At 33.9% G+C, this 14,718-nt stretch overlaps 1 protein-coding gene across 3 annotated transcripts; it reads right to left on the reverse strand.

Moving 5' to 3' along the window:
* Positions 1–3,611: 3,611 nt before the first annotated feature.
* On the reverse strand, positions 3,612–13,773 carry LOC128993455 (transport and Golgi organization protein 11-like). 3 transcript variants are annotated; one of them, XM_054417361.1, is made up of 7 exons: positions 13,530–13,773; positions 11,771–11,991; positions 9,921–9,968; positions 8,526–8,620; positions 7,811–7,953; positions 6,078–6,257; positions 3,612–4,829 (listed from the first exon to the last, which is right to left on the reverse strand). In XM_054417361.1, coding segments are annotated over exons 2-7 (684 nt in total). In that variant the 5' UTR covers positions 11,988–11,991; positions 13,530–13,773; the 3' UTR covers positions 3,612–4,828. The 3 variants fall into 3 exon arrangements, with proteins under 3 accessions (XP_054273336.1, XP_054273335.1, XP_054273337.1); XM_054417360.1 differs by having other exon boundaries at positions 7,778–7,953; XM_054417362.1 differs by lacking the exon at positions 9,921–9,968 and having other exon boundaries at positions 7,778–7,953.
* Between the last annotated feature and the right edge of the window lie 945 nt (positions 13,774–14,718).

A 14,718-nucleotide genomic window follows, 5' to 3' on the forward strand; every position in this document is an offset into this window, starting at 1 on the left:
AAAATGTCCCATAAAAAATATTAGCCGAATGTTTTAAATTTGTTGATTTTTTATATTTAAAGAAAACTAATGGAAGTAAATAAATTTCAGTTTGATTTTGGGTTTGGTTTTGAAAGTGTTTAGAAGAAACTGTTTTATTTTAAATAAACCATGACTTTTGTAACAATGATGAATTTTTATTTTGGGTCTCCTCTTAAGGCCAATTCCACTAAATAGAAGATAATTGATCTTGGAAATAACGTTACAAAGTTGAGACACGTTTGTAGAAAACACTAAAAAGGCAATCTTCTAAACAATTTTAAAATATTTACAACTTTAATTATATAGAAATGTTCATAACACAGTAAGTAATTCCATTAGTTGCACAAGCTTTTACGTGAGTCTTTTTAATTAATTGAAAATTAAGTCTGTAATAACTCTTAAAATAGCTCCTGTAATACCGGTACTTGATAATTGCTTGATTTCTAGCAACGAGTACACAAGTTAAAAATTCAACAATGCATTAACATAACAAGCTCTCTTTCACGCCGGCAGAACTGCGGTATTGGTTTACCATACACGCCTGCAACGATGCGCTGCAAACCGCGCGACGAGTAGCTAAATGAACCGTAGAGTAAGTGAGCCTTCTAATATTTGTAGGGGGTTCACTTACTCTACAGATCATTGTGCCAATGAACTGTAGAGTAAGTGAGCCGTCTTCTATTTGTGTAATAGTTATCATGAAATAGGCTCGTATAGTATACGAGCCTACTCCTGTAATTTATTTAAATTCAGTATTTTGGCTCGTATACTATACGAGCTTATTCCTGAATTATTCAAGAATTCATACGCTTGGCTCATAGGCACAATGATCTGTAGAGTAAGTGAACCCTCTTCATTTATTTGATATTTTTGATCGGCTCGTATAGTATACGAGCCTGTAGTGCAAGTGAACCTTCAATATTATTTACGAAGCTCGTATAGACTATGATTTGTAGAGTAAGTGAGCCATGTGTTTTAAGTATTACATATTTGGAGGCTCATTGTGTCAATGATTCGTAGAGTAAGTGAACCCTAACCCTTTTTTTCTCCTAATAATTGGTTACTTTTGAAACACTCCCTTTGGGGTACATCAATGGTCCTTATTCACAGCATGATTCAGTTTAGTCAGTTACAATCCTATTCTCAGTATTCAGTTAACAATTCAAATGGCAGAAGAAACCTTATTGCAGCAAATCCTCCTGCGATGTCCCTTCAAGTTGTATGCTGGAGATAAGCTAAAGTAAAAGCCCAACCGGAGTGAATGTACCCTCTTGACCGGAGTTTGACTGATCCTAACTTTTGGAGGCTGGCCAGCCATATTTATGATGAACAATTCATTTGTAGTCAGTACGGTACATGATATTGGAAGCATGCACCAGGAAGCAAGTTCTATCAGGGGCGAATATAAAGGGGGCAGGGGGCCTGACCCCCCCCCCCCCCCCCCGAAATGAATTATTTATTATTTATCATGAATCATGCAAGTCATCACCGTGGCAGACAGTGATAGTTTGTGCGAGTTTGGGTGGATTCATATACCGACTTGAGCTCATGTACCGACTCAATGCATGGGAAAATCTTAAAGGCACAGTTTTACCCCTGACTCCATCATAAACAAACGTTAAACACATATTTCAAAATATGCTCTTACATGTTTAATAAGATGAAGTTAAATTCCTCGTCGGGTACAGTTCCCAGTTGAATCCTCCGACCACCGACGGTCTGAGGTTCCCCCAACAATATGTCCGGTCTGTGAGTTCAGTGTTCTCAGTATTCAGTTAACAATTCAACTATTCATGTTCAACTATTCAATTCTTCATCCATGTGTGTTGCTCTGTTCTAGCGCAACGTCGTGATGTCTTCACAGCAATCCCAATCGAACAATGAAGTGACTTATTGATGATTAAGCACTTTTGAAGCTTATTGATAATTTTATTTTGAACAAAGCCGCTGCTCTATTTTATTCCTTTTCTTCCGGAGTTCTTCCTCAGTTATTAACACACCACTACGAGCTAACCCTATTTTCTTATTCCTAAACCAAAGTGGTGCCATGATGTACATAGGCGTTCTCACCACAGTGTCTCGACTACGAATGTTTGGTCTGGGAGTGTGTAGAGCCGTCCAGGACGGCATGGTCTGACCTAAAGGTCTGGTCTGGTTTGGGGGCTGTGCATCACGATGTCAGCTGGCTCCTTTTACAGAAAAAACTGTGCCTCCTTCAGCATACCATGTGAATATCTCTCATGCAGTCACATCACGGTATCGGGTTCAGAAATCTCTGCAAGCTGCAACTAACCATATTTTTACACCCCAGAAAAAGCTATGCGGGTTATTTCTGGCATGGGTTGGAGAGAATCTTGCAAATCGGCTTTCATTAAATTAATAATTCTCACTCTCCCCCAATATTAGAAAAATAACCCATCCATATCCCACACCATAAAACCTCTTTCTTTAAACAAACCATGTTTTCTTTTAATGCTACCGCCCTTTCTGTACAATAGTCCGACAAGCTCAAGTCTATAATATTAGTATTCAAACGAACTCTTAATAATGTGTTAATAAAACCCCGTTTTTATTCTGTAAAAAATTGATAAGCTAATCATGATGTTTCTGATTGCTGATACGTTTATTTAGCATTTTGTTGTGGATATGTGTTCGTTAATTACTGTTTTAAATATATGAAAATGCACAAAAAACACATTGAAGTTTCGGAGCTACTAGCACTTTTTTGTGATGGAGAGTTCACCTAAGTTGTAAGTTTTCTCTTCAGTCTACTCAGAAGAAGTCCTATGAGTCAAAATATAGTGTGTTATGTTGTGTTACTTGTATCACAGTCTAATATAAATAATTCCTTTATAAATTATTTATTGTTAGACTGTGCTTGTTTCCTCAAAAAAACCTTTTTCCCCAGCTTGTGCGCATCACAGGGTAATCTATGCATACTGTTAGAAAGATATTTTCCTGTAGATGTGCAGAATGCCTTTATAAATTTAAATAGGCTCAAAAATAAGCGCAAAATATTAATTTATCATTTTCAAAAATGAACACAGGCCTTATGGGTTGCCATACTGGTTATGAAATAACGATATACAAACAGAAAATGAATACAAACGGAATACTGCTACACAACTATCAAATGTTTTATTTACAGCAAGGGGTGAAAATAGAGAAGTCTGTACATTACATTATTTTTAGTCGAGTTTTCGACCACTGGACGACCTCTAGTTTAATATTATTACCTGTAATAAAACCTCTGTAACTGTGATTGCAATGGGAAGTTGAAAGGCAAAAAAACTTTTCCAATTCAAAAATATCATAGATCGTTTTAATTATGTTCCAAACAGTATTTTATCAGTACAATGATAATAATTCTTGCTCTTTAACAAAACTTTAACCTAAATTAATGGAAAAATCGTATTTCCATACTCACTTGCACCTAAACCAAGAAGGAATCAGATTTATTATCATAAGTCTTAGAATCGGACAAAAATGTCCTCGTTTATTTTGCCAAACATTTTGTTTTTTTTTTCCACTCTCCAAACACAAAACCGCATCTCATGTTTAGACAACAGGAGTTAATTAGATAAACACCAGCTTTTTAAGTCAATATAATTTAAGTTTTTTACAATGAAATGAGTAACAGATAAATATATAAATATACACAGAATTTACCCAGGAAAACTGTATAACAGACATTTTCTTCATTTAAATATACAATATCAAAAGTTAAACAAAAACCTTTAAAATATTCAGTTTAAAAATTGTAACAAATAATCAGAACCAAACTACTTAAATGCCAAATGTACAGCTTTTTATGTGAACTTAAGATAAAAATATAGTCATAACATTCAAAAATACAGAGATAATAACATATTATTCATAAGATAAACAGCGCACCAACATCATAATATATTTCAGTTATTAAACCTAAATGCCAAGACCCTATCACTTCAAATACGTGTTTACTAGTAAAAAAAGTATATATTGTAGGTGAATTTCCTAAACAACTGTCCTAAACAACACGACTGTGTGTGTTACAATAGATTGACTACACATCAGAGAAGTACTGATTGTCAACAATAGCTTGTTCTCTGGCATTCTAACAAAAAAATAATGTCACTGAATATTTTCTGAATGAGAGAACAAGTTATGGTTGATGCATCCAATTATAACTCCATCACATTAACCTATTATCTGACAAATTATTTTAGGTTATGTGCAAAAAGGTAACATTGGCCACAAGAAAAAATGTTTTAATTAATTCAGAAGTAATCAGGGTCTTGATATTTAAGATTAAATAGTTTTTCCAAGTAACGTACAGTTTTGTATCTTATTTTACAGATCAATTTGGAAAACCTACCCAATAAATTTTTAAGTTAAACCAGTATTTACTTAGCCTAACATTTTTTTTAAATTTATTTGTATTATATATAATACCAATACTGAAGAAAGAGTCATAAACTTGAATAACTTGCTCTTGGTCGGCAGAAATTCAAGTGACTAACACTTCAAAGTAGGATAAAAACTGCTAACAACCGTTCTTAAAACTAATAAAGCTACACAATCAAACCCATTCATTTTGAAAATTTATTAAACTACAAACAAATTAAAACTTATGCTAAAGAACTACCGAACATATAGGCTTCTCTAGACAATCAATCAGCAATACTTCAAATACTTGTTAACTTGTAAGAAATCAGTTGTGATAAGGTGAGATTTGAAGTAGACTAGTATGAAATACGAATGGCCGAGAGAGCAGACTTGCGATGCAAAGTCACTACGAAGAACACGAACAGTTACTTCACGTTCATCTGAAAATAAGAATTTGACATGGTTTTAGCAAATTTCGCTCATAGGGAACTGGCTATTACCGTAGGATTCATGGTAAGATCTGGAACCAAGACCGATTGACTTTTTCGTTTCAATAAAGGGGAAGGTTTTCTGAGATGCCCCGACCCTTTTTTTAGATTAATGTATATACAAGCTATCGGCTTATGTTTCAATGTTAGAGCAAGGTGGAGGGGATGAAATCACTTCCCCTCAAACCGCCTAACTTTTGTGAACAGAGTAAAGTCTTTGTTCTTCTTGTAGGCTTTTTTGGTTGTGTGCTTCTCTAAAACTGAAGAAGGATTGAGTTATGAAAATTATATTTTTATTAAATAGTTTCAACTATTTTTATCAGTGAGGTAAGCCTGCAGCCCAAAATATCCATCACAAAATCCTTCAAACTTGGCCGTATCCAATCTATATCAACTAATTAGTTACTAACCTAATCCTTTAAATGGTCAATGGGTTTTAATCACGAACACTAGAATAGACAAGACATGGATCATAAATATAAACAAATTATGTTAATGGCCCAAAAGTAAACATTATTTAACATTGCTTGAATGGAACTGTCTAAACCATATGTTAATGTTATTAGTATAGGATTTGGGCCAGTTACGTCATTTGTTTATGTTTATGATCCATACCGGTCTCTGTTATAATATTTGTGATTTTAATGGTAAAAACTGGGCCCAGCTGTCCTTGATCATTGGGCTTTTGATAAATTGGTCCTGACTGAAGAAACAGCTGATCTTATTCAGTAGCAAAGCTGTAATCTACATATTAATGCAAGCATGTTTCTTTAAAACCTTTTTTCTCAGCTCGTGTTCATTGCAAGGAAAATCTACGCATACTGTTAGAAAGATATTTGCATGTAGATGTGCAGAATCCCTTTATAAATTAAAATAAGCTAAAAATAAGCACAAAAAATCAATTTAAAATTTAGACAAATTTACATGGGCCTTATGGGTTACCATAATAATGAAATATAAACAGAAAATCAAAACAAATGGAAGAAATTCCAATCACATGTTTTATTTACAGCATGGGGTGAAAATAGAGAAGTTTGCACAAAATACAAAGTTATGGATGAAATTTCAACCACGAGGTGAACAGTCTCGTTGATACCACACTCATTGTTATTCATCTTTGCCTTAAAATACACACTCTGACGTGTTAACTATAATTTCTAATCTAATCTTATCGAGACCTACTTTACTAATTGCACCTACCAGTGATTGAGCCAGACCAGTCCTTTTAACAGAAAGTATGCAGCGACCGAGAAGTAGAGTATTTTCTCTCGGTTCCATTGCTGCTGCGAGTGAAGTTCCATTGCCATCACTCGTCTATTCAACTTGGCCAACTGGCGACGCAAGTGTACCACCTCCTCAGCCGTAGACATGCCTTCCACACTGCCAACCCGACAACAAAATAAGCTATAAACACTAGGTGACAGGTTAGGTTAAATACAGTATGAGTACGCTAAATCACAAATCATACAAACCTCCTGTGCAGTGGACATGCCTTCTACACTGCCAACCTGGCAAAAAATATTTTGAATAATAAAGTGGTTAGTGAAGTAATTACACGTTTTGAACTCAAAAACACAAGTTTTATAGCCACCTCCTGAGCTATGGGCATGCCTTCCACACTGCCAACACAAAAATACCAAACCAACACTACAGTATTGGTTTGTGGCAAAATAAATAAAATAACAGTTTGAGAAATGTAAAACACATGATATAAACTTTTCTACTGCATTATATTCCCAATGTTAAAGTTGGGTCTACAATAATCCAAACACGTTTAACCAGAAAAACTTAAATTAATCAGGGGGAAAATTGCATCTACTATGAAAATGAGACTTAATGTTTTTTTATTTTTACTTGATTTATTGGTCAAATAAACGTTGGGAAGTAAACAAAACTATATTTATTCACCAAAAGTCACAAGCTTTAAGTTAGCTTATCTAGAAAACTAAAGAACTTTCTCCACATTGGATAACTCCCTACACTTAGTCTTAGAACAAAGGTAACAGACATAAAGGTCTTAACACATTAACAGAAAGAAAACAAATGTGTGGTAATACTGTTGATTCACAACAACTTTTTTGCAGTTAAAACGATTTTTTAATATGAACAAAACATAATAAGAGACAACACAAATTGTATTTGCTACTGAGTTAGTTAATTATTTCCTAACATCGAAACGCCTCATTAAAATCTGACAAACACCAACACAGAAACTGTTGAGCTAATTTATAAAAAAAAAAAAAAAAAAAAAAACGTTTTAATAAGAATATCCCTAAAACACTACAATTCCGAGATAAATAAAAGATAAATTATAATTTAGAATTTCTTCTAACCATTTAAATTTCCTCAACGAAATTAAGTAATATTCAGCTAATAAGCGTATCAATATTACAGGTATTTTAAATAGTACTTATTACAAATTAAGTGATAGATCTTGTTTTATTTGTAATGTGAGCCTTACGCCTTACGGGAAAGGGTGTTTCCACCCTTCTTGCATCTGTTTTTATAGAAAATAATAATTAACTCATTCCCTATTTATGAACCTTGTTTATAGCCCTAGCGATTAAATAGCTAAAACAAAAAAAACTCCTTTATGAAAATGTGGTTTAATTTAAGGAAATGTCACGATTAGCATCTTCAATTCAAGATGTTCAATCCCTAGAAAACCGACAAAAATTAGAAAAATTTCCCCTAAAAAATTGTTTAAATTGGTGTCTTAACACAATGCCTCTACTAAGGTGAAAAAAGGAAAGAAACAAAATAATAAACATCACTAACAAGTCTACACAAACGCTTAAAAAACTTGTGCACATAACTTCACCTACGATTCAATATTGTCAGTAAGTTAGTCGTGGATCAGAAAACTACTGAAGCATGCATCAAACCAAACCCAAACAAACCTATACAACTCTCTCTGGGCTAACGCTGCAGACCTCTGGTCCACGGAGACATCCATAGCCTTGCTCTGGTCAACACGGGACACTGGGAGAGGCTCCATGGGCAGCTGTTGTGGGGCAAACTCGTCGTCTGCTGACGGGAAATAGTGCTCGTCTAGCTTGATCACTCTTGGAGGGGTCTGTAGAAAGATATAGAAAATAAACTTTTAAAACAAACTAAAGAGAAAGTTTCAGAGAAAATACACATTCTCATACAATCTACTGTCTGGAGAGAAGTTCTTCAACGAGTTCGTATCGGACCATAGGAAAATATATTTACCGTAAGTGAAAATCCAATCAGGCAAATTTTTAATTCACTTAGTCTACAGGTTTGCTGTGGCAGGGGGTATTTATCATTTTATATTACTAGTCTACTAAAATAAAAGAAAGAAAAATAAAACGAAATAATAGCCTGCCAGCCAATAATTGCGTTTTGAATAATATTAAATTAGCAAAACTTTCGCTAGTCTCGCAATAATAGTTTATCAAACCTTAAAAGGTAATCCAGCATTTTCAATAATCCCACACAACCAAACGTACAAACAATCCGGAAATAGTGAGCGTTTAGTAAGTAGGCCTAACCTATTTATTTTGATTTTCTAACGAAGCAAATAAAACAAATGTTTAAAGTCACCTGTTTGATAATGGTCAGAAATATTCAGCCTCAACTTAATTGTATGGGTAATACGTAAATCATAGTTCATAACCTCACCTGTACCCGCACCACTCCTGGATCGGGTGGCATCACTGAATTCTCAAGCTGCAGTTCTCGTGGTGGAGCCCTCGTGCCAAAATGTTGGTCTTGACCTAGGACGAATAAAATATAATTGATTAGGCTAGATCCCTAACACTCATAGTGGATACCCATTCTTACGTTTAGGTTCTGGAATGAAAATTAACGTTGTTTAGATCAGCCTCCAACAGTGTAAATGACTGATTTAGGTTGTATACACTGGACATTTAACCAGCCAAACAGAACGATTGTATTTTTTTCTTTTTGCTGTTAGAAAGCCAACAATTATCAAACCAAAAGGCAACTTAGTTGGTACACAGAGAAGTAAGATACATAGGATACATTCAATGGTACACTTAAGTCGTGTCTAGCACCAGTCGGCTTTTGTCTAGCTCAAATTCTATTGGTCGTCCCCTTCCGCTCTCCGCCACTCAAGGCACACGCAAGGTAAGCACTCTGCCAACCAGTCAGTGAAAAAATAATTAAACTGTGTCTTAAAATGCTAGTAAAAGGTTGTTAGTGAATTTAATGAGTAAACCTTCTAAAAACCAACCAAATGCTAGTAAAAGGTTGTTAGTAATTTTAATGAGTAAACCTTCTAAAAACCAACTTTGTTGCATGAGGCTATGATCTTATTATAGCCCCTACATGCAACCTTACAAAATAAACTAGGCTAACAAAATAACTTGACTCAACGTTAACGACAAAGTATTTAAATAGAAATAAATAAATATCTAGGGCACTTTATATGCGACTATGTATCTTATAGCAATTGATCTAAATACTTTAAGAGTGCTAAGTTGCAAATAGAAGCTTAATTACAACCTTTGACTATTAGACATTCCATCCCCATGTTAGATTTTTTGTCAAAATCGTCGTAGTTGAAGTGAGCCACCAACAGATTACGCTGATCTAAATTAAGAAATTTTGTCGAATATACACACTTTTTTTACCAAGTCTTTTAGGGAATGACTTATGGAAACAAAACAAAAATAAGGTATAAAATATAATTTTAGACATTATCGCATTCTGTGTCTGGCTCACCCAACTACGTTGTTTTTTGTAAAAATATTGACAACTGGTCCATATAGATGGGATATCTACTTCAGTACCTATCCAATAGTAAATGTTACAACCAAGTGCTGGTTGCTAGATTACAAACTTTAGAACCTTCAAGATTTTACAGGAAGTTTGAAAAAAGACCATAGCCTACTAGCTTTTGAAGGAGAGGTTGATTACAGTTAACAGCGCCCCCAATAATGATGTAAGTGTATGTCTATTGTAAGGTCTTATACACTTTTTAAACACTTTGAAAATGTTATTATAACAAATAGATCTATTGTAAATGGTTAATAGAAAGAATTGTTCACAAACCTGAATAACCCCTTTTCGAATCTTGAGTCAAATCCATATAAATGTTGTCTAAGTGTAACAAATGAAGACTGTGATTAGAATCAATCGATAACAATAATTTTGATTTAGTATATCACCACTACTTATAGGCCTACTATTATAGGCCTATTGTTTAACTTTAAATATTTTACCAACAAATATACATTGATCTATAAATTAGACTGGTTGTTTATAAAAAAAATCGGTAGGTAGTAAAATACTTTTAATTAAACAATGAACATCATCTAGAAAACCGATAGGTAATAATTTTAAATGTGTTTTACAGGCTACTTAAAAAAGAAATTTTCTAATTTTCACCATTAATGTAAAAATCCTCCACACCTTTCAAACAATATCTCAAAAAAATTGTATGATAGGCTAGTTTGATTGATATAGTTTTCCATCACAATAGTAACAATAGCGTTCCGACACAATCAGCTTGATGGAGAGCCTAAAAAATTATGATTACGAAATTCAGATGCGTATTTCTGACATTACCCAGTGGACTAACATTACATAGGAACAGTACTCAAGACAAAAAAGTAAACAATGATTTTTTTTTATTAGGTCTAGGCGGTAAAAATTCACTTTCCATAACTCACCCAGGTAAAAATTCACTTTCCATAACTCACCCAAAACGCACTTCCTGAAGTAAGAAACTGCGTAAAAAGTGTATTAAATGAAGTTTTGGACTTTACTGAGGGGCGGAAAGGTCATTAAAACCCAAAAATGTGACCGGTACAGTAGTATTAATTTCGTAACCTATGTCCAAAACATCATAAGAACACCATTTTACACAATTCCACACTTCAGGAATTTTAATGTGAACTTAACAACCAATAACCAACACCTAACGTAATTAGAAAGTGATTAACAAGCAAAGAAAACACTTACGCAATCAATGCGTACTATTTTTTTCTCAAGGGTTATCTCTATGTACCGTACACTTGTTGTTATTATTGTTGTTCTTTAAATGCCCAAATTGATATGTTGTTGTCATTCCATATGGATTTATATTTTTCAACTAAAAGGAAAAAGAAAAAAATGTATTACCAACTGTTGTCATATTTATTATCTTATTACTATTATTTATTGTTTATGTAATAAATATCGGGGCGGCGCTGAAAGCATACTACTTTGATTGGATGACCGTGGCTTAGCGGAATGGCGAGCCTCAGGCCTAGGTGTGGCAGAGAGTGAATGTGTGTAAGTTTTTTCCCCCACCAAAAACTCTGAATTCCCAATCTGGCCCCTTAAAGAGTAGGGATTACTGCTGATATAAACCGATTGTAGTAATTAAAGGAAGCCTCGGCGACCAAGAAGTTAACTAAGCGAGTTGTAGTAGCCTTGTTGTGAAAGAACAGTTTTAAAAAGTTTTTAAGCACGTTTTAGGTGAGTTGTGGAAACCGAACAATAACCGAAGTGCTAATTGGGATAAGCTATTTTTAAATTATTTGAGTCAACAGCTAAACATGTTACCAAAACTTCAATAATCTATCATGACACATTTCTTAACAAAAATTGTTTAAGTTTACAGATTAAGTTACGTCGATAACTTAGGGCTCAACTGCTGTAACCATATTTACCAATTTTACGATGGAATATTTTAAAAATTGTTATAAGTTGTAGCCTACAAGCATTATATTTAACAAATGGCATAGGGACAATTTTGTATTACCTGATTAATTTTGATTAGAAACTAAAATACAGAATATGTACAGGCTATGCTTCAACAAGCTAAAAACAACATAGCTTAGTTGGCGTTTCAAAACAGCAATTCCAGCTTGGAAGTTAAAGCATTAAGCTTAATTCCTAATTATTATAGAACTTACCAATCACAAGGATGCGATCTGGAACGTGCATGTCAAACTTATCATTCTGCTGCCAAGAACTCGGAGGTAGATTATTGCTTATAATATCTTCTGTCTCTCCATCTACTTTAATCCTCTTTGGGACCCTCATCTTTTGGCTGATTTCTTGGGTGAAGGTGGGATCGTAAAAATGATCTCTGTCACCATTAAAACGTGTAGGGCTAGTAGCTTTAGACATTTTTCTGAAAACGATTGAATCCTTATAAATTGACTTTTTCATAAGGAGTCAAAGAGGAAAAGGAAATCAAGTTTGTAGGCCTAATTTAACTTCAGTAAATTGGTTAAGGCTGGCTAATTAGCTAATTTTAAAATAGTAAAATTAGATAGTACTCACAAAGTCATAAATTCCTACAGATGTCCTAAAACTACTTCTTGCATTGGTCTTCATTATGTTTTTATTTTATTTTGTTCTGTTTAGGCTATGCCAATGGCATTGGGTAGGGCCTACCTATTTAACATCAGGACCTGTTAAGTTACTAACTTAGGCTAAATCTAATGTAGACCTTAAAAAACTTAAGTTAGATAGCATCTGATTGATAACACAATGTCAAACAGCATCTGGGTCCACTAACAATCTCGCTTGTAATCAAACAAGTGACCTTTGGATTAGAAGGCGAGCATTATAACCTTTATAACCTCGGTTACCCAGATTGATCAGACTTACTTACTAGTAAGGGGCCTAACTTATGTCTAATGAAGACCGAAGGAAATTACGCTCTTTAAAATATAAGGAAATGTAACCACTTGTATGAGAAGTGGCCATTTGTTAAGAGAAGTTAGGTACTCCAACTTTAGACATACACTTAACTTTACGTATTAAAATTAAGGCCAAAGCTTAAAAGTCCAAGACGATGCTTAGGCCTAATCTAGTAGGCCGACTTAAAGATTTAAAATTCTGGTGTAGGCCTATAGGCCTAAGAACTTTAAAAGAGTTAAATATTGATCTAGGCGTAGTAGGATAAATGAATTAAGTTCTTATTAGGGGTAGACAGGTACAGTTTCTTAACTGGGCTATGATAATATCAATTGAAACTAGCCTATCGATTCGATTAGTAGTATACCTTCATGTGATTTTTTTGCCATCAGCAAGTTTGGTTGGTTAGGTTAGGTTAAGATAGTTTAATTTTATAATATATATATAAGTTACTTAAAAATATCGATTATTAATCAATATTTTCAATTTGATAGTTTCAATCAATATTAGCATAGCCCAGTTAAGAAACTGTACCCGGGTAGACTTCCATATCTGTTGGCACAAACAACCGAAAGAAAATATCGATCAATATATGGATTATCGTTTGGTTAGTTAGGTAAGATTCACCTAACCTAACTAACCAAACAATATAAGTTACCGAATGAAACAATCGAATAATCAATATTTACATTCAGTTGTTTGTGCCAACAGTTACGGAAGTCTACCCCCTAAGTTACTACATGATCATACTGAATTGTATCTTGGTAGCCAACCAACATTAAATCGGCACAGACACTCATGGTCAAACATCCCTTAAGTTTAGCATAGCCTATTATCAATTATTACTGATTTGGGGACGCCACTATGTGCGTATTTTAACCCACGGCCACAAAGGCCTACACCACAATAGTTTTCCTTCCAAGTTACTTCTACATTGAGTATAACATACAATGGTTGAATGGTAACTGCAACGAATTTCTGCGCGATTCAATAAAATAACAGTGGAAAGTTGCAGCATACACTTACATGGAATCCAAAAAGTAAGTTAGTAATGGAAAACAATTACACTTAGCTAGCCTATTAGATTAATTTGTACGTTGTAATAGTATCTTGTTCACAGAAAATGTTCAATTTTAAGTCTAATTATAAAATGTAGACTTAGTCATACAGAGATAACAACAGAATTATCTTCATCAAATAAGTTATGACCATATTTCCTATCAAACAAAATGAAAATAGAACAAGAACAAGTACTGTAGACGAAGACGAATGAAAATGAAAATAACGACTTTTCTTTTACACTACACTTCACTTGAACACACCAGCTGTTATCCTTGAAAGCTGAAAGAAAACATTAAAAACAACCTCACCATATGATAAAAGACTCTGATTCCATTATCCTTATCGACTATTATGACAGGCTAGGAGCAAAAGAGAGAATGTGTTTTATAATCAAAGGACAAGATGTAATCTTAGGTAAAAGCAAAGTATAAAATCTAGAAGAAAGCTGTAAATTAAATATACTCTTTCAGATTTGTGTTATTTGATTTTCTTAACGCTTTTCCTAAATTTTAAGATATTTTTTACCATGGAACTTCGATATATGTGACTTGATTGAATAAATTCAGCTCCTATGGGTTATCAATTATCAATTATTTAAGATAGGGACGCCAATATGTGCGTATTTTAACCCAAATATGATGTTAAAAGATGTGTACAGCGAATATTAGAAAATTACTTCTTGATCAGCATTGCACGTGTTATTAAATTATCTGAAAGTAAAAAAGAATACGTCAAATAACACACTTGTAATTATATAATTTACACTTATACATATTAAGTACCATAAAGTACTGTCATACATAAAACATACTCCCTTAGATAGACTAACCGACTAACCAACTTGTGTTGGTGAGTCTATGGTACTGTTTACTCACAAGACGGCCGAGATGTATATTTAAAATAGTATCCTTTTATGTAGAACATGGATAATGATGCATAAAATAACGTCTTTTCCTTACATTTGAGCTATTTTGTAGTTTTTTTTTATCTCTGGCACGAGCCTAGGATTGTTTTTCACATTACTTCAGGCTAGACCTAGGGGTTGCGGCATTATAACTTAGATAAAATCCATTGGTGACTTGGCGGGGATGGAACCACTTACTTACTTACTCCCTCGACGTCGTTGACCAGCTCTTGCTGGATAGACTGAGTC

Source organism: Macrosteles quadrilineatus, unplaced genomic scaffold (genome assembly GCF_028750875.1).
Source record: "Macrosteles quadrilineatus isolate MER2022 unplaced genomic scaffold, UCM_ALF_1.0 Scaffold_4__1_contigs__length_99947679, whole genome shotgun sequence".
In the NCBI taxonomy this organism is placed as follows: domain Eukaryota; kingdom Metazoa; phylum Arthropoda; class Insecta; order Hemiptera; family Cicadellidae; genus Macrosteles; species Macrosteles quadrilineatus.

Bases quoted from the DNA above. Each gene is read 5' to 3' on its own strand.
- LOC128993455 (XM_054417360.1), bottom strand. From the start codon at position 11,987: ATGTCTAAAGCTACTAGCCCTACACGTTTTAATGGTGACAGAGATCAT. The intron at 9,969-11,770 runs GTAAGTTCTATA...TGTTACACTTAG, and splicing joins AGATCGCATCCTTGTGATTG to ACAACATTTATATGGATTTG. The intron at 6,258-7,777 runs GTTTGTTTGGGT...TCGGGTTGGCAG, and splicing joins GCCCAGAGAGAGTTGTATAG to TGTGGAAGGCATGTCTACGG.